This window comes from Lithobates pipiens, unplaced genomic scaffold, assembly GCF_037356315.1.
Source record: "Lithobates pipiens isolate NorthernLeopardFrog02 unplaced genomic scaffold, aLitPip1_a1.2 Scaffold_23, whole genome shotgun sequence".
Taxonomy (NCBI): Eukaryota; Metazoa; Chordata; class Amphibia; order Anura; family Ranidae; genus Lithobates; species Lithobates pipiens.
Genome location: NW_027507785.1, coordinates 248,668,004 through 248,688,115, shown reverse-complemented (window position 1 = coordinate 248,688,115; position 20,112 = coordinate 248,668,004). Strand labels below are relative to the sequence as shown.

Here is a 20,112-nt window from a genome sequence, read left to right as displayed (position 1 = left end):
GCTGATAACCTGTGTGCATGGACACATAGGATAACATGATGGGGAGTTTGACTGTAGAAAAAAACATCTGAAGCCAAAACAACTGCTGTAAAAACATCCAGTGTGCATGCTCAGCTATATTGATGCATACAAAAAACTTTTAGCTAATAAATGTTAGTGTTGGGTGGTCACTGTCTTGTTTTGGAATCTGATGTTTTAGTATATAAGATGCATCAGATGATTTTCTTTCAGTGCCTACCTACCTGTAATCCATTTAAATATGGTTCTGTAGGGTCTACTGTATCTTTTGATTATAATATCTTTTGCGGAAGAGGAGGAAGTCTTTAGCATTTTGAAGTAGGGTTTGCACCAATACCGTTTATTTTACCGGCGAGTACCGATACCTTTTTGTATTGAAACCTTTGCGGTGCGATTTGAGCCCATACAAAATGAATGGGCTCAAATTGCACCACAAAGAATGGCATGCGATTTTGAGCAGGAAAGTGATGTGATTCCTATCCAAATTGCATTTGGTTACCTGCACCACTCCCATGTAAACCCAGGCTGTAATCACTGACAAGTGGTCAAGGAAACCGCATGCAACACGGACAGCAATCGGGCCGCATTCCTGTTCAAAACGTATTTGATTCTTTGCAGTGCAATTTGAGCCCATTCATTTTTGTTTGGGCACAAATCGGTTTCAGTTGTCTGAGAATTTTTGAGTATTTGTGAAAATGTGGTATCGGTGCAACCCTAATTTGAAGCATTATTGTAAGAATACAATTGTTACTCATGGTAATTAATTGCAGAAAATTAGGGTGCCAAGAGGTAGCGATCTATACTTTTTTGAGAGGAGCCCTAAAACCCAGTACAGTTGACGCCATGATCCGATTGTGTGATTCCGTCACCCGCAGCCCTGCTCTATGCAGCTCTCCCATTTCTGTGGCTCCTCTGTCCTCCTCCCATCCCCGCTCGTACCAGCGTCCACCCCAACCTCCCTTTGATCTTGCATCTGCTATTAAATTGTCTTATCCCCTCTGTACCATTATACCATTATAACATGTGTCTGTGTAATGTAGAAAATCAGTCGATCTGTAAATTTTTATAAACTCTGCCCTCGACGCTCAGCTGATTGTCGGTGCCCTCTCCTCTCTCTCCTCCCTGGCTGACGTCAGTGGGAGGGCTTGGTCTCGCCCATTGCAGTTGAGAGAGGAATCAGCTGAGCACCCAGAGTGGTGCTTATTTCGGTACAGATTGGCAGATTTTTTACATGGCAGAAGGACACGTTATAATGGTACAGAGGGGACAATCTTTTAGAAGTGGGTTAACAACCCCTTTAATGATGGGAAGATTAGCCCTCTTAACGACAAGGCTATTTTTGCAATATGGCACTGCGTCGCTTTAACTGACATTTGTGCGATGCTGTACCCATACAAAAGCTTTCTTTTGGTGGCATTTGATCACCTCTGCGGTTTTAATTTTTTGCGCTTTAAGCAAAAAAAGCTACCATTTTGAAAGAAAAATATTTTTTGCTATAGCCCCAAAAAATTTTTTTTTAAATCAAATTGGTTTAAGCCAATATGTATTCTTCTACATATTTTTGTTTAAAAAATGCAATAAGTGTATATTGATTGGTTTTGTGCAGGGAAGTGTGTCCTACAGAGGTATTTCTAACTGTGAGGGCAGTGTATGACAGAGATCACTGTTCATGATCACTAGGAACAGCATATCTCATTTCCTGACAGAATGGGGATCTGTCTCTTTACGTTTACAGATTCCCGTTCTGGCTCTGAGGAGCGATCGCGGATGGTCGGCAACGATTGTGGCCACACGGGACCCCTAGAGCCCTTTAAAGCGGCCGCTATACAGCTAAGTCTGCACTGATTATCAGCGAAGCCCCCCCCCCCCCTCGGATGTCCACCCAGAACCACCAGTTATGGCATCCCTGGTCATGGGTGGCAATGTATGCCCACACATGATGCCAATCAGTGCCCACAGCAATACTTCCTAATCAGTGATGCCACTCGGTGCCACCCATCTGTGCTGCCTATGACTGCCCATTATTGGTGCCAATCAGTGAAAGACCAAATGTACTTATTTACAAAATTTTATAACAAACGAAGAAACTTTTTTTTTTTTTTTTTTTAGTAGTTTAGCAAAATAACAAAAACCGCATAGGTGATCAAATACCACCAAAAGAGAGCTCCTTGTGGGAAGAAAATTATAAATACTTTGGGTACAGCGTAGCATGACTGCGCAATTGTCATTTAAACAGAGCTGAAAATTGGCTTGGGCAGGAAGGGGAGTGCCCAGTATTGAAGTGGTTAAGTTTCATGGAAAGTACTTGTGAATTTTCCTGGCAACAAATGTGTCTTGCTCAATTGAGTATCTTACTAGAATTTTTTATTTATTTTTTGCCTTAGAATTGCTACTTATTAGAAGTAAGATGCTAAATCTTGTTGTGTGCTTTTTTTTTTTTTTTTTTTTTTTTCTTCTCCCAAATAGCTGATGTGGCCAGTTGGCGGGAAGGTGGAGGAAGGAATCTTGGTACGCCTGTTGCCCCTGCTGACCAAGAAAATGTTGCATCAGTTGGAGAAGATGGATCCTCTACCCCTGCACTACCTAATTCTATCGACCAGAGCAAAGGGCCAGCCCTGCAACTCAAACTGAATGGACAGCAACCTGGCCTACCTCCTCAGCACAGAGGCATGATGCCTTCATTTGCTGGAAATGTAAGCTCTCTGTGTGTGTGTGTGTGTGTGTGTGTGTGTGTGTGTGTGTGTGTATCTGTTTTTATTTTTTTTTTCCTTTTAAGATCAGTTTGAGATTTTCATTTTGTACACTTGATAATAGGCTGGCTGTGATTTGTTTTAGGATTCTTTAGGAATATTGGAAATCTATACTTGACTGATGTGTATCTTTTAATTGAATTGCATCCATTTTAGATGTTTCCTTCGTATCCACGCCTTCCATTTCCTCCAATGCAAGGACCCACACGCTATCCTTCGGCACCAGAATCTTCTAATAGGTAATTTTTTATTCTTTAAATGTATTTATATGGTAACAATATTGTGCTCATAATTTTATTGTAATTCTGTGTGTGTGTGTGTGTGTTTCCCCCCCCCAACATTTCATATAATATCCTCAGGCTTTTCCAAATCAGATTGGAATCTGCTTCTTGCCCATGAGAGCAAGAGAAGCAGTTATGTGTTTGAGAACTGTATAATTGCTGCAAACACATTGCAAAACGGCGTATTCCTTGTAGAAAATAACTCCAGTTCCAACATTTATGATTTTGTATCGGTCAACCTTGCATGCAGAAGTTTCTGTACGTTGAAACCAAATGCTGTCTAGTGAGTACAATGGGATTTTAACATAGAAGATTGTATCTAATTTGTTTTTTCATTGATCTACCTAAACAGAAGACGACCGCCACAATCTTGGGCTGCTGAGGGTGTTGAACGTCCTTCAATCATTAGCGCTACAGAGCTTAAAGAGCTGGATAACCTAGACACTGAGGCAGATGAAGGCTGGGCAGGTAAGTGTTACCTTGTACACACAGACCCTTTGCTCTTGTGCCCATGTAACCTTATTTACCAAATAAGACAAAGATTTGAGGCAATCAGTCAAAATTGCAACTAACTGCAGGCTTAAACCTCAACTCCACGTCTTTGCTGTGTGTACTTGCTTCCATGTTGAGTTAACCAAGTGACGCAAGTTATATAATGCTAAACTTTAAATTCCGAAATGGATCAAGTTTTTGTTCCAGTATGCTCTGCTTCAGATGGGCAAAAAGGGCTCAGTCAGTTTTAATAAAAAAAAAAAAAGAGGCATTATGACCCTTTCTGTCCGTGGCTAGATTGACACTCTGCCCTTGCTTCTAAAGTTTCTGGCACCCAAAACATTCTAATTAAGCAAATTGGTAAAATATTTTTTACTTTCTGATATAAAACTTATCCAACAAAAAAAAAAATCACATTTCATGAATTTTGGCCAATATGTATTCTGGAACATGGTTTTTGGTAGAAAAAAAGAAATCCCCAATAAGAGTATAAGGGTATATTGATTGGTTTGTGCAAAAGTTATCGTGTCTACAAACTATGGGTTATTTTTATGGCATTTTTATTTTTACTAGTAATGGCGGCGATCAGTGTGATTGCGGCGGAAAAATTGGACACAGTGACACTTTTTGGGGACCAGTGACACTAATACAGTGATTAGTGCACTCCACTGTACTAATGACACTCTCAGGGAAGGTGTTAACATCTGGGGTGATCCAAGGGTTAAGTGTGCTCCTAGGTAGTGATTTCTAACTGTGTGGGAGGGTGGCTTAACTGTAAGAAAACGCATCTGCTTGGCAGAAACACCAATCTCTTTTCCTCTGGCAGAACAGTGGTCTGCCTTGTCTACATAGGCAGTAGAGCTGCACAATTAATTGTTAAAAAAATCGTGATCTTGATTCAAGCCCCCCCCCCCCCCCCCCCCCCCCCTGATCTCTATTGCGGAGTTTGCAGATTCTTTTGTATAACAAGTGGAGAGACTTATCTGCTCACTCAGCTGTCCAAAGAAAAGAACTGGGCAGTCTGCCAAGTTTTTAAAATGAAACATTGTAACTAACTCTTCCTCCTTAGATCAAAGGCATCAACGTGTGTGTGTGTGTGTGTGTGTGTGTGTGTGTGTGTGTGTGTGGGGGGGGGGGGGATTTAGGCAGTCTGCCAAGTAACGTGTAAATGCGGGAAGTTTAACTACTTAAGGCCAGTTCACACCAGACAGTTCTGTGCCCCCTTTTTTCTTTTTTTTTCTTTCTGCACTAAAAATGCACGCACAGTGTTTTCCATGTATTCCAATGCTTCTAGTTCATACCATGCAGTCAATTTCTGAACCAGAACTGACTACATTGGTGCAGAAAAAAAAAGGAATGAATGCAACTGAATCTTGTGTGATCTGGCCCTTAAAGTCAATCTTTTTCTTACACTTGTTTCTTACGTTAAAATCGATTTTTTATTTTTTTTTTTTTATTTTTTTTTTTTTTTGCTAGAAAATTACTTGGACCCCCCCCCCCCCAAACCTATATAAACACGTCAAGGAATAAAAAAAAAAAAACCTTAGTGCCACGGGCTGATCGCCACCATACCATACCATACCACACTGCATTGATGAATTAATTCATGCAAAAGGAGCCCCGACCAAGTATTGAGGGCATACTATATTGTACATGGACATATTTTTCAGTAAGCCAACATTTCCCACTTTCAGACCGGACCATTTTGCTGGTCAATGACCAGAGGTCTTTTTACAATTTGGCACTGCGCTGCTTTAACTGGTAATTGCGCGGTCATGCAATGTTGTACCCAAACAAAATTTGCGTCCTTTTTTTTTCCCACAAATAGAGCTTTCTTTTAAAGGTATTTGACTGACTCTGCGATTTTTATTTTTTGCGATATAAACGTAAAAAGACCGCAAATTTTGAAAAAAAATATTTTCTACTTTTTGTTATTAGAAAAATCCAATAAACTCAATTTTAGTCATACATTTAGGTCAAAATGTATTCAGCCACATGTCTTTGGTAAAAAAAAGTCAATAACTGTATATTTATTGGTTTGCGCAAAAGTTGTCACATCTACAAACTAAGGTACGTTTTCTGGAATTTACGCAGCTTTTAGTTTACGACTGCCTATCTCAGTTCTTGAGGTGCTAAAATGGCAGGGCAGTACAAAACCCCCCCAAATGACCCCATTTTGGAAAGTAGATACCCTAAGGAAATTGATAAGTGGCATGTTGAGCCCATTGAATATTTTATTTTTTTGCCTCAAGCGATTGAATAATGACAAAATATATATATATATTTTACAAAGTTGTCACTAAATTATATATTGCTCACACATGCCATGGTTATATGTGGAATTGTACCCCAAAATACATTCTGCTGCTTCTCCTGAGTACGGGGATACCACATGTGGTCGACTTTTTGGAAGCCTAGCCGCGTACGGGGCCCCAAAAGCCAAGCACCGCCTTCAGGATTTCTAAGGGCATACATTTTGTAATTTCACTCCTCACTACCTATCAGTTTTGAAGGCCATAAAATGCCAAGATGGCACAAAACCCCCCACAAATTACCCCATTTTAGAAAGTAGACACCCCAAGCTATTTGCTGAGAGGCATGTTGAGTCCATGGAATATTTTATATTTTGCCACAAGTTGCGGGAAAATTACAAACTTTTTTTTATTTTTTTTTCACAAAGTTGTCACTAAATGATATATTGCTCAATTACAGCATCTGGGGATAAGTAAAGGTAGGATCGGAGGAACAAATAAGGCATTGATGATAGCAGAGTCCCCTCACAATACAATTATGGAAGCCCTGGAGGCAAACTCATTTCAATATAGGATACCGACGATAAAAATGGTTTTAAAAGTCTGGAAGGCAGTTAAAACAATAAAAGGCCTGGGAGGCCTGACTAAACATACCCCATTATGGAACAATTTAAATTTGCCAGAAATGGAACTGATTGGTAGATATAGACCATGGGAGATAAAGGGGATTGATAAACTGGCCCAATTATATGAAGGAAGGATATTGAAAACATTTAATGCATTGAGGGCGGAGTTTGATATACCAAAGCATTCATTCTATAAATATTTGCAGATCCGACATGCGTTGGATAAACAATTTAATAAACAAGGCCCAGTGTGGAATAACTCCCCTTTTTATGACAGATTGAACGTGCAAGAAAAGGCAGGGGGAACCATAGCAGAAATATACCCATATATAACTGAAGGGAATATAGAAAACCCAGAGAAACTTAAATGTAGAGGGAAATGGGAGGAGGAATTTGGGGTATTTTCAGATGAGCAATGGAGGAAGTTATTAGAGGCAGGACACTCTATCTCAATCTCGCCTGCACAGAAGGTTTCTCACTTGATGCTGTTGCATAGATCATACTATACCCCCAAGAGACTGTTTGGCTTCGGGAAAAGAGAGGATGATAAGTGTCCAAGATGTCAAGATACTGGGGACCTAGCGCACATGTTCTGGAGATGTCCCAGACTATTTCGATACTGGTCAGAAATTATCCACACTCTGAATGAAACGTTTGGAGTGGGAGTAGGGAGAGATCCCAGACTATGTGTGCTGGGATTGGCCGAGGGAATAGGGGGCTCATCCTGTACAATTAAAGCAATACTGAGGTGTATTTTTCAGGCAAGAAAGCTTATAGCACAGAGGTGGCAGGCAGAGAGCCCCCCCTCGGCAAGAGATTGGACAAGGATAGTAACAGAAACAATATGGAAGGAGAGGACAGTGTATATAAAAAGAGGAAACTTGAAGGAATTTGAAAAAATATGGAAGCCTTGGATGGACAGGATAGGATATCCAATGTAGAGGGAGGGAGGTGGAGAGAGAGGGGGACGGGGGGAGGGAACATTTTGGTTAGTCTCTTCTTTTTTTTTTTGTTTTGTTTTGTTTTGTTTTGTTTTGTTTTGATCTGTTTTTTGCTTTTGCCTGAAGGGAAATAATGCTGTGAAGTCAGATAATTGTTAAATTATGAAGGAATGACTGTACCCTTGACGATCTAATGGTTTCCTTTTTTTATATATATATATATATATATATATATATATATGTTTAAAATTTTGATATAATATGATATAAAGATTGTATTTATGAAGAAAATGAATAAAGAATATTTTAAATTAAAAAGGGAAAGGAAAAGGGAAAAAGGAAGGGAAAAAAAAAAAAAATGATATATTGCTCACGCATGCCATGGGCGTATGTGAAATGACACCCCAAAATAAATTCTGCTGCTTCTCCTGAGTACGGGGATACCACATGTGTGGGATTTTTTTAGAGCCTAGGGGCCCCGAAAGCCAAGAACAGCCTTCAGGCTTTCTAAAGGCGTAAATTTTTGACTTCACTCCTCACTACCTATTACAGTTTTGAAGGCCATAAAATGCCAAGATGGCACAACCCCCCCCCCAAATGACCCCATTTTGGAAAGTAGACACCCCTAAATTTAGGGGTACACTAGTGAGACTCACAGGTAAAAAAGCACCTAGGCTGTCAGCGACTGTATCAAAATGCTACAAAAAAAACTGTTAGCGATCGCAGGGATCAGGCCTGACTCTGCAAACGCTGCAGTTATGTGTGTTGTGTTTTGTAAGTGACAGTGATCGATCGATACTGCACTTGGGTGGGCTGGTCTGGGCTTGGCGGAGGGGCTAAACGCAGGTGCTAGCAGGTATCTGGGCTGATCCTGCTAACAATGCGTTTTGGGAAACCTAAACTGCTGGTGACGCTAATATAGATCTGATCAGATACTATATTACTAAGGGAGGTGTATGCTTTGTGCGTGGGTGTTAGCGGTACTGGCACTAACCTGACGCTGCCTGGGGCGACGCAGACCTTATCTGACCCTCAAACTTATATCACCCGCCGGGTGATCAGGGGGTTAAACCTTTATTAGGTAATAAATGGCGGGTGCCCTGAAACTATAAAAAAATAACTAACCAACCAGCGTCGCCTGTAACAGTTATATGGTGATCACTGGTGAAAGGGTTAACTAGGGGGCAATCGGGGGGCTTTATGTGGTAGTATATGGGGGTCCCTGGCGCTATAAAAAGCTGCGGCGAACCTAAATACCTACCTGCCTAACTAGCGTCACCTGTGACACTAATACAGCGATCAGAAAAACGATCGCTTATTAGGCTGGGTTCACACTGGAGCGATGCGGGAACGCCACGAATCCGCGGCGGGTTCCCGCATCGCATGCCTCCCGGCGGTAGTTCACACTGCCCTATGCGAACTGCTGGGAGTGTCAGTGAAATGTATGGCTGAACTCGAATCGCACAGAGATCGGATGTGATTTGCAGTGCGGTGCGAATCACATCCGTTCTCATAAACCGCTGCAATGTGAACCCAGCCTTAGTGACACTGGTGACGGGGGGTGATCACGGGGTTAAACCTTTATTGGGGGGGTTAGGGGGGTACCTTAGAACTAAAGGGGGCTAACCCTAACTGCCCTAACAGTTATTACACTCACAAATGACACCAATGCAAAAAAAAAAAATGCAATTGGTGTCACTTTGACTGGGGAGGCAGGGGTGAAGGGGGGGTGAGAGTGTGCCTGGCATGTTCTACTGTGTAGTGTCGTGTTGGTGCAACTCACCGATCCTCTCTCCTCGGTGCCGGACCGAAAAATACCGACACGGAGAAGAGATTACATCACTTCCTCTGCCTGTGTTTACATTACAGGAGAGGAAGTGATGTCACGCTTCACTTCCATTCGTGAGGAGCGATCGCGAGGGGGTGGCCATGAATGAATGGCCGCCCCCTCATCCCGGATCGCTCCTGAACAGATACCGACCGCCGCTGGCACCGGGGGGGCCTGATCGGGCCCCACCACCCGCGGGAAGGCAGGGACGTACAGGTACGCCCATATGCCTGCCCGTGCCATTCTGTCGACGTATATCGTCGTGCGGCGGTCGGCAAGTGGTTAAACAATTTTTTTTTTTTTTTTTTTTTACATTTTGGTCTTATGTGATCCAATTTTCTGAGACGCTGAATTTTCACTATCTGTAAGCCATAATCCTCAAAATTAAAAAAATGCTAGAAATATATCACCTTGTGTAATGAAGCTATATAATGAGTTTCACTTTTTGAACTGAATTACTGAAATTAACTTTTTGATCTATTTTTTTTGTGATGCACCTGTTCTCATGTGTGTCCACACTGCGGTATTAACCCTTTAGCTGCCAGGCCCTGTGCTCCACTTTTGAAGTATAATTTCAACTTTTACAGAAATGTCCCTTGTCCCACTGACCTGGAGCGTGGCGATATCTCGCTATGAGCCCTGATATAGCCGGTCTGGGGCTTAGAAATCCCCTCGGCTTTCTTTACTTTCCTCCTCCGCTGTCAGGATGGGTTACGTGGGTTCTGATTGGTTGGCGCCAACTAATTAGAAGGCTCCTAAATGTACCTCCTGACGTAGTACGTTTTGGAGATTAAATTGCTCGGGATTTCTAAGCCCTGGACCGGTGACGCGGCCATACCAGGGCTCATAGTAGAGATATAGAAGTGTATACAGCACTCCTAAAGTGGCTCAAAGAAGCTGCTTGCAGGATATATATCTGTATCTCACTTGCTTACTGGGCACTTAAACCCCCCCCTCCTGCCCAGACCAATTTTCAGAGCTGACGCACTTTGAATAACAATTGCACGGTCATACAACAATGTACCCAAATGAAATTTTTATCTTTATTTCCCCCCCCCCCCCCCACAAATAGAGCTTTCTTTTGGTGGTGTTTAATTATAGCTGGGAGTTTTATTTTTTGCGAACAAAGATGCAAAAAAAAATCATGTTTAATAGTTTGTTATAAAATCTTGCAAACAGGTAATTTTTCTCCATTGATATGCTCTGATGAGGCAGCACTGTTGAGGCAGATTGTGGGCACTGATGGGCGGCACTGTTGCCTATTCTTAGGTGGCACAGGCAGGTGGGCACTGGGCTGGCGCCAGCTTGCCGTGATCGGGACTGATGTCCCTCTCACGGCCGCCGGTGATAGCCGATTACCGCCTCTCTTGTCATCACATGATCAGCTGTCATTGGCTGATCACGTGGTAAGGGGTCGGGATTGACCCCTTACTTCGATCTGTGATCCAGCGAGTCTCAGACTTGCTGATCAAAGAGCGCGCGGGCGGCTCGTGCACGGAACAACGTAAATAGATGTGGTCCCGGCAAAGCAGGTCCGTGCTGTAGCCGCCATTCGGCTATAGTGTGGATCTCTAGTAGTTAAGCTCCACAATACTTGCGTAAATGTTTCAGATCGCTATTTTTCACACAAAAAAAAAAAAACTTACAAAATTCCTGCTAAATTCCTATTAAGGCCTCACTCGGTGGGGTGTGCTACATCATGGCAATGAAGGTCTGTTTACCTGCACGTGGATGCACAGGCAGTCCTATTCATGTCAACTGGGATGCAGAGGCTGCAAGGACAGATTTGTCATCCATGTGGGTGTAGGTGCATGGCCCCAAATGCATGGATGGGGCGCCCGGACATCAGGGTGGTAGAGGGGGGTCAGAAGTGTGGGGAGGGGGATTTAAATACTGATCACTCTGTCTGCCCTGCGGCACGGAAAGCTGGCGGGGGGCGCTTGAGTGCTGGTTGCAGGGCACGGAGGCACCCAGGCAAGTGGTGGGGCACTGGAGGGGAGGTCAGAACAGGACGGGGGGGGGGGCTGTTGGTTTGAGCGGGAAGGGTAAAGGATAGTTAGAGTGAGGGGGGGGGGGGGGGGCATTTTAGATGTTGGCATAGGCAGGTGGAGGGGTGGGGGGGCTTATTTGCCTCTGATCAGAGCTATCAGCTTATCAGCAGCGTCTGCTGAACAAGTAAGCTATAAGTACATCGTCACTGAAGTGACCACGAATGCGCTTATAGCAGAAGGAGAAATTGTCCGTATGGCGTACAGACCTGGCCACCTGGAGTCAGTGTTGTAGGTCTGTACGCAGTTTGGACCCGGCAGCGAAAAGGGTTAATGAACCTAAGTCTCATGAGAGTCACTCATTCATAGATGAACTTTCACCAGTGAAAAAGTTCCAATCCATCCAAAATGAGCAGAGAACTGATCCAAATTACTTCAGGTCACACCTTCAAGAGGAAGTAAACCCTGATGAGTTTACTTCCTCTTTCATTCCCTGCAAAGGTAAAGCATAATGGACTACTATGCATTGCATAGTAGTCCATTATGTGTCACTTACCTGACACAGGAGCCAGCGAAGTCACCGCTGTCCCCTGTAGTCCGGCGCATCCATCTTCTCGGTGGGGTCTCGCTGCTCCGCCGCTGTCATTCGGCGAAGCCGCTATGTCATCACTCCCGTGCATGCGCACGGCAGTCGACACCCACTTCATCTTCGTCGTTGACGATGCCACGCTCAGTGCGCCTGTAGACAGCAGTGCCTGTCTTTCGGCAAATAACGGTTTAGGAGATATTTCTCGGACCTACAGGTAAGCCTTAATCTAGGCTTACCTGTAGGTCAAAGTGTGTTCTAAGGGTTTACAACCACTTTAATATCTTTGTGTAATCTCAAGATCCTTTGTTCCCTCCACCACTCTGGTACACTCGCCAGTTTAAAGTGCCATTCTTTTTGCAAAGATTGGCTGATGCGGCTTTTAGCTGCAATTATGTAGACAATATCACTTTTATTGCTTTAATTATTGCGAGGGTGTGACACAATACGACAGGGTTCGTTTTTAGTTTCAGAAGTTTTCAGATTTTAGTGAGACTTAGCAGGACTCAAGTCGTAGCTTGGGGCAAATCTGTTTTACATGTTTTGGTCACCTAATCCCGCTAGATACTTCACCAGTGTCCCAACAATGCTCCATGTCTGCACTACTAAACTGACTCGGCATTGAAGCCATTTACTTAGCGACTCGGTTTTCATACCCAAGTTTGAACCCTTTTCTTTTTGTTTTAAGAAATGTCAATTGTTGCCTTTTTAATATCTTCCTATGTAGGAGCTCAAAGTGAAGTCGATTACTCAGAGCAGCTAAACTTCAGTGATGACGACGAGCAGTCACCAAACCAGAAAGAGAAATCGGAAAGCTGGTAATCTATCAGAGCTATTTAATGTTTATATGTAGATCATTTATTTACTCGACTTGATCCTTTTTAAAGCTGTATTATGTATTGTATTTGTAGTCACATGTAGTACCTTGTAGTATCAGATTGTTTTACAATGTATTATACCCTTTTTTTGAGCATCCATTAAAATATTGTTTGTTTACTTTTCAACTAAGTATTCTGTTTGTTTATTTGCAATAAAACATGAGTTGTCTGTTTTTAACTCCACTACGGTTTTAACCACCGTTTAGTGAAGTTAATGGGCTCAGTTCACAATCCCAACATGAGGTTGAGGTTACATATTTTAAAGTGGAAATTGACCCATAACTTAATGAAAATATTTTTTAGCAAGGAACATTCTAGATTAATTATTCTGCTACTAAAACTAGTATGAGCTGTAAATTGCCTCCAGCTTTGCTCCTGTTTGTTTTTTTTTCCTGGAGGCTGCCTTTTTGCTGATGTCCTGAGCCCCTGAACAGCAGTAAATTTTTACGCTGCTAGCAGTTCGGCTTCTACAAACTTGGCACAGTGCCTAAAAATAGAGGACAACTGAGCATGTGCAGAGCAGGGAGAGACAGAGGGGTCGATTTTACGAAGGCACATTCATTGTGCACTGCAAGTGCGGTCGCTGCAGATCTGCAATGAGGAGATGCTCCACTGATTTCTATCATCCAATCATGTGTAAGCAAAAATGCGTGTTTTTTTTTTTTTTTTTTTCTTGTTTTTATGTCCTTGCATGCACCCCTCAGATCTACAGTAACTGCACTTCTAAGTGCACTTGCAGCGCACAGTGGATTTCCGTTAAGTAAATACTCCCCAGTGTTACTGGATTTTAACCACTTCAATACAGGGCACTTTACCTCACCCCCTTCCTGCCCAGGCCATTTTTCAGCTTTCAGCACTCGCACTTTGACAATTGTGCGGTCATGCATCACTCTACCCAAATTACTTTTTAATCCTTTTTTTTCACACAAATAGACCTTTCTTTTGGTGGTATTTAATCACAGCTGGGCCCGAATAGGCAGCACTGACTGGCGCCACTGGTGGCCACTGCTGGGGCTTTACTGTAATCGAGGCATTGATGATCAGTGCCCTAATTCCCTGCCCTGGTCTCCCCTGTGAGGAGATGCTGCTAATCCGCTGCCCTCACCACACACTCTGTGTGAGGCGAGGAGAGCGGTTACTGGCACTTTCACATATGACCGGCTGTGATTGGACACAGCTGATCACATGATTAAAGAGCTGTCATCGGCTCTTTACAGCGATCGAGAGCGACTGTTCTGGGGCACTGCCATATGTCTTCCCAGAGCGAGATATTGAAAATTACGCTCGCATGGCTAAAATAGAGGTTCTTTCCTTTGTGTAAAAGGTTTAAGAATTGAATCCACAGTTTTTGTTTTTTCCTTTTCTGACCCATAGTAAGAATTTTTTTTTTTTTTTTTTTTTTTCATATTCTGATTTTAATCTATATATTCGGAAATGGGATTTGTTTTCTTTAATGCCGACATGTACTTCCCTCTGAGGCTAAGAGAAGGGAAGCACACGTGCTGTCAACTCTTCTGAAAACTCCTGTATGACCAGTTTGAGATGACTTTCACTTTGCTATGTAGCTTTCACTTGTATAAGCCCTACACACCTGCGTCTCTAAGGTGCACCCCTAGTGGGCCTTGTCCAATGAGCGTGCTATTGGTCAACCAGGCAAGCACTTTTTTACTTCTTCTTTCAGGCTGAGGCTTGACTCATTGGCGAGTTGGTCTTGGGCCCCAAGTGAAGTCAAGTCTGTATAGCAAAGTGGAAGCGCTCCTCACATAGGACCATCAGCCGGCTCTTTAAAAATTGCAAGAGAACCTTTTTAGCCTTTATTCATGCAGTGTGGAGTACAAGTTTGCTTTGAAAACAGAAGCAGAAAAAGGCAACGTTGCTATGCTGTAAAATTGAGGCAGTGTTCATCTGCATCTCTAAATGAGTTGTGGATTTTACACGCATTACCAGCTTTAAGATGCACCCTTCCAATACACCTAAAACATGAGACTGGTGACCAAAGCGGGAGTCAAAATATTTGTGGTTTCTTAAAGTAAGAGCATGTACTCCTATTGCCTGCACCTGACTGTTATTTTTTCCCTACATGGTGTGAAAGGCATAAAAGGTCGATCTTGTGTTTCCTTTTTGTATCACAGTTTAATCACGATAGTATGAAATTGTGAAGACATTAAAGTACACATATGCCATATGCTCACAGGAAACTGACCCAAAAAGGGAAATGCAGGCTACCTGATGTGCCATCTAGAGCATAATGGGAACCCCACATCCCTGGTGGTTAGGATATGCAAATCTCAACTTTGGAAAGAAGAGTAATGAGCTGACCTGCCTCCACCCCTTCAATGACCAATTGGAGTATTGCAGGAAAGGTTTGGCTAGCAGGGGGTTAAATTTTCCTAACTTAGGATTTGTGGCCCTAGGCAAGCATGAGAGGAGGGATTCACTGCATGCTTGCACTCTAGCTTATTGAACAGGTTATGGTAAAGTAGAACTATAGGCAAACAACCCCATTGCACGCAACCAACATGAGCACACTGTTTTTGATGGTAAACAGGACAAATAGAGAGCGTGAATTGGGGGCACAGACGGCAAAAGAAGAAAACATCTAATCTCTTTGCACACTATCCAAAATTAATAAATTTTTGCCTTTTATTTCTTAGAAGAAGTTTTTAGAAACCTTGCAGGATATTTATCATGTGACTATGACCTGGTAATGTTTGAGGAATTCTCAAACTTTGCATTTATGTTCACTGGGATCCACATGGTATTTACTTTTTTGCAGCCTGGAACATATAATACCAAAACCCCTTTCACACTGGCAGTTTTCAGGTGTTCTAGCGCCTGAAAACTGCCTCCCATGCTGCCCAAATGTGAAACCCCAAGTGCTTTCACACTGAGGCGGTCCGCTTGCAGAACGTTAGAGAAAGTCCTGCAAGCAGCCTCTTTGGGGCGGCGTGGGAGCAATTGTGTCCAGCGCTCCCAAAATGCACCGCCCTTTGAAATGAATGGCCATTGTTTCCAAAGCTCTTCCGAAGCATTGAAACATGAGCACTCTTATACCCTTCTTTGGTCTAAAAGCACTGCTTAAACAGTGCTAAAGCGCCGCTAAAACAAGCAGCGATTTGAGTGTTAAAGCTTGAGTGGGCCCAGCGTAGAAGTAGCCTAACGGACTAGCTTCAGATCTGTTTGAAGCACTCAATCGTAATTTATTATAATACAGGATTTATATAGCTCCAACAGTTTACACAGCGCTTTACAATATAAAAGGGAGACATTAGTTCAATAAAATAAAAGGATTAAGAGGGCCCTGCTCAGAAGAGCTTACAATCCAATCATAGTTCCCTATCTGCAAAACCTACATAAGTACACATATACTGTTGTGCCACTGGATGTTTTTATTTGTGTATATACAGAGGAAACTCATCCAAGCTCTACTGCAGTGTTATGAGTGAGATATGAGCCAAGTGTCGGTGCTTAGGCTGTCACGTCCAGTACAAATCCATAAGGCCAAAGAGCTGGCAACTCTTAGCATGCTAAGAGTAAGGCTTTGGCCAAAATGCGTACGCATTTTATGATGCTGCAACGGCTGTAGTGCTTGAAAAAAGTTTCATAACGAGAAGCATTCGTGTTGCTGCCTTTTGACCTTATGTATTTTTATTTGTACTCCATGTCCTCAATTATGGTTTGCTATATATAACAAAAGTCTGGGAGTTCCTTTATTTCTGTGAACAAAGTAGAACTATAGGCAACCCCCCCCCCTTTGAACAGAGTAAGGGAGGGTTAAAACCCTTGTTGGTGGTATTCTTCTGTGACCCATTGGGGAGAACTACCTTAACCTCATGTCTCATAGCCAAAAGAGTAGGTAAGAGAAAATCCCTGTAAATGGAATTCCCTGAGTGATCAGAACTAGTTTCCCTATTGGAAAAAGTCAGGCCCTCTGACTTTTCTGGGGACAATCCAAAACTTGTGATTTTTCCTTTTTAATTTTCAGTGATAATGGTAAACGGGGGAAAATGGTGGGGCAATCTCCCTAATGGGGGCAAAGATGGCAACACATTAGAACAATTCTTCTTCTTCTTCTCCTCCTTCTTCTCCTTCTTCTCCTCCTTCTTCTCCTTCTCCTTCTTCTCCTTCTTCTCCTTCTTCTCCTTCTTCTTCTTCTTCTTCTTCTCCTTCTTCTCCTTCTTCTCCTTCTTCTCCTTCTTCTCCTTCTTCTCCTTCTTCTCCTTCTTCTCCTTCTTCTCCTTCTTCCTCTTCTTCCTCTTCTTCTTCCTCCTCTTCTTCTTCAGGCTAGTTTCACACTGGAGCGGTGTGCTTGCAGGACAGTAAAAAGTCCTGCTAGCTGCATCTTTGCAGTGCTGTAGAAGCATTGTATACACTGATCCTAAAGCACCCCTGGCCATTGAAAACAATGGGGCAGCGCTGGCAAACTGCCGCTGTAGCTGCGCTATATGGGCGCTTTTAACCCTCGGCCGATAGCGGGGGTTAAAACTGTCCCGCTAGGCGCCGAATAGCACCGCTAAAACGACGGTAAAGCGGTGCTAAAAATAGCGATGCTTTACTGCTGATGCTTGCCCCAGTGTGAAAGGGCTCTAAGTGAAAGTGGATTCATCCAGTGTTTAGTCAGTATTAAGGTTTTCGATGAATGAATTAAAGTGGTTCTGATGTGTATATAAGGTGTGTGGTTTTTTTTTTATTTTTTTTTTTTATTTTTTTTTTTTATACCATTAATGCATTCTCTGCCTTAAGATTTAAAAAAAAAAAAAAAAAAAAAACTTCCGCTGTGTTCACCCTCCCCATCCCCACAGCACTGACCTGACACATTGATCCAGGACTATGCACAGCTGCAGCTCTTCGGTCTTTCTTCCTGGTCTCACAGGTTTTACTGAGATCAGTGAAAACCATTGGCTTCCGCTGCTGTCAGCCAAATCTATTGAGGGGAATGGGAAGTGGGGCCGATCTGCACTGTGTGTCTATGGACACACGCAGCCTGGGTCAGCAACAAGCCTGCACGTCTGCCCCATAGCAAACAGCTTGCAATGGGAGCAGACACAAGAGGAGGAGCAGATGGCATCAACAGGAGGTCCCTGGAAGAGGAAGCGTTAGGGGCAGCTCTGTGCAATAGTATTGGTAAGTATAAGCCTGTTTTTAGTTTGATTTAAAAAACAAACAAAAAACACACTTCCTACTCACTCTAATTGTAACATTTCTCCAGGAAAAATGTTAAACACACAGCTGAAATGCCTATAAAGGAGCCTGCCAGCAGATTTGTATTTGTCATTCAGTTTTGAGAATCTGAGCCTGGTAGGGCAGGTGGCTTGATTTATCTCTGCTGCAGTTATAAGTAATACAGATCTTGTTTGTCCCCCCTGGACAGTGAAAAGATAATTCAGAAACTATTTTGCTTCTTGCTATTCAGCACAACTGGTGTGTGGGTTCTCCTTCCCCTCCCCCTTTTGTGTAATGCTTCTCTCCAACCTAGTTCTGAGCTCTGCTGTGCAGGGACTGCGGGAGGCCAAGATGTATTTTAAGCTTGTATTGATGAATCTAGAGCTCCATTAATGTGTTTATAGCGATCAGGAGTTCAGCTTTGATTAAACCGTTTCAAAATCCTCACTAGAGCCATATATTCTGCTTCTGATCTTTCGCAACAATACATTGATTGTATTCATCAGCCATGTGTATATGCAAACATACTATCTCACACCATTCACTAACATACGTGACTTCCGCAGAGAAGCCTTTAGGTTGTGCAAATGGCAAATTAACAAGCAGAAACGGGCTGCACTTGTACATTCTTAGTTATTTCAGTTATTAAATGGGGGGGGGGGGGGGTGGTGGTATTTGTGCTTCCTTACTGGTTGTAGTTTGCTTGAGTAGGGTTGCATTAATAACTTTTTGCAAAAGATTTGGATTCCTTTTTTTTTTTTTTATTGGATATCCTAAAACCAAAATGTAATCTATCATAGCTTGCAAGTCCTCGGATGTGGTGGCTGCATTCATTTTCTAATTTCAGTCTAAATACAGAAAAATAGCCGTTGATCTTGCCAGTGAGTCTAAAATGGGAAAGGTCATTTTTTAAATGCTGAATCTTGCTTTAAGTGGGGATCACAGCCTTTTACTTCCACAGTCAAGATGCTCACCATTGGCCAGATCTGGTGATCAGCATGAAGATCATAAGGTAGAGTATAAGCATAACAGTGGTCAACCTGCTGCAGTATGCACTAATTGTGGTCACTTTATTTTTCTTTCTACTTTAATGTAAGAAGAAAGTCAGTTTATCCAAATGTGATGCTTGGGTAAATATGAAATGTGGCGGGATGAGTTGGCCCCTGGCTTCTTGTATGTTTGTTTTTATTGTATCCTCCAAAGTTTCTTTTTGCCAACATTGTTCCTGGTCAGCTTGGAGAATTGTGCCCCCCATCCACATTTGCAGCCCATTTTGTTTATTTAAAAAATGCTAAATCCAACCTGAAGTGGAAACCTCTAATAATGACTCCGTAACTCAGTGCAGAGATGTTTCCTGGGAGATATAAAACTGTCAGGTGGTTTAACGCTCCAGGTTTAAGCACGTTACGCAATTTCAGTTAATTGTTGTATTTTTTTTTTTGAGACTCAATTCCCTCATTTTATTTAGGGATGATCGGATTGCTAAAGTTGAACAAGTTCAAGGAAAGCCCAGTGAAAGTTTAGAAGTTCACAAAGACTCTGAAGAATGTCCATCCACCACTCCTCAAGCTCCTGCACCAGGACCGAAATCTCTTCTTGGCAAAGGTCCACCAGTTGACTCACAGGTTAGCTTTGTATACTGTATAGCTCTAAACAGGTTGGCTGCAAAAAAGGCTATGCTACTTGTGACTTCAAAATCCTGAAAATATTAAATCCAATTTGGGCCCCTTTTCACATCTGTGGACTGGTAAGATCCGCCTGTCAGTTTTTTCAGGTGGATCTGAACGGCTGCTCCATTGTCTCTATGGAGCGTCGGATGTCCGCGGTGACATGTCTGCTGACATCCGATCTGCAAAATCCAGACGGATGGACGTCCTATTTTCCATCCATCTGTTGAAAACGGACAGGTGGTCCGTAATCCGATTTTCTCCCTCCATAGTGCAGAGACTGACCAGTCATCTGCCGGCACAGCGGGGATCAAGGGAGCGATCCCCGCTGAGCAAGCGGATGGCTAAATACGGGCAGCCCCATGTGAAAGGGGCCTAACTGTTATAAGTAGATTTATAGATTTAGTCCATGACCTATATTTTTGGATAATATTTTGTAGACCTAAAAAACCTTTGTTTAGTTTTGTGGGATTCAAAATGGGGGGGGGGGGGGGGGAAGAATTTTGCCTTTTGGTTGTTTAACCACTTCATCCCCGGAAAGATTTACCCTCTTCCTAACCAGAGCACATTTTTGCGATTCACCACTGCGTCGCTTTAACTGACAATTGCACGGTCGTGCGACGTGGCTCCCAAACAAAATTG

At 42.8% G+C, this 20,112-nt stretch overlaps 1 protein-coding gene across 2 annotated transcripts in view; it reads left to right on the top strand.

Annotated features, from left to right (window-relative positions):
• Positions 1-20,112, top strand: part of PRRC2C (proline rich coiled-coil 2C) — a 120,845-nt gene that overhangs the window by 36,971 nt on the left and 63,762 nt on the right. For both annotated transcript variants that reach the window (XM_077453008.1, XM_077453007.1), the window contains exons 6-10: positions 2,485-2,711; positions 2,925-3,007; positions 3,402-3,517; positions 12,490-12,580; positions 19,272-19,428. In XM_077453008.1, the coding sequence (XP_077309134.1) occupies positions 2,485-2,711; positions 2,925-3,007; positions 3,402-3,517; positions 12,490-12,580; positions 19,272-19,428 (674 nt within the window). The remainder of the gene's footprint in view (positions 1-2,484; positions 2,712-2,924; positions 3,008-3,401; positions 3,518-12,489; positions 12,581-19,271; positions 19,429-20,112) is intronic.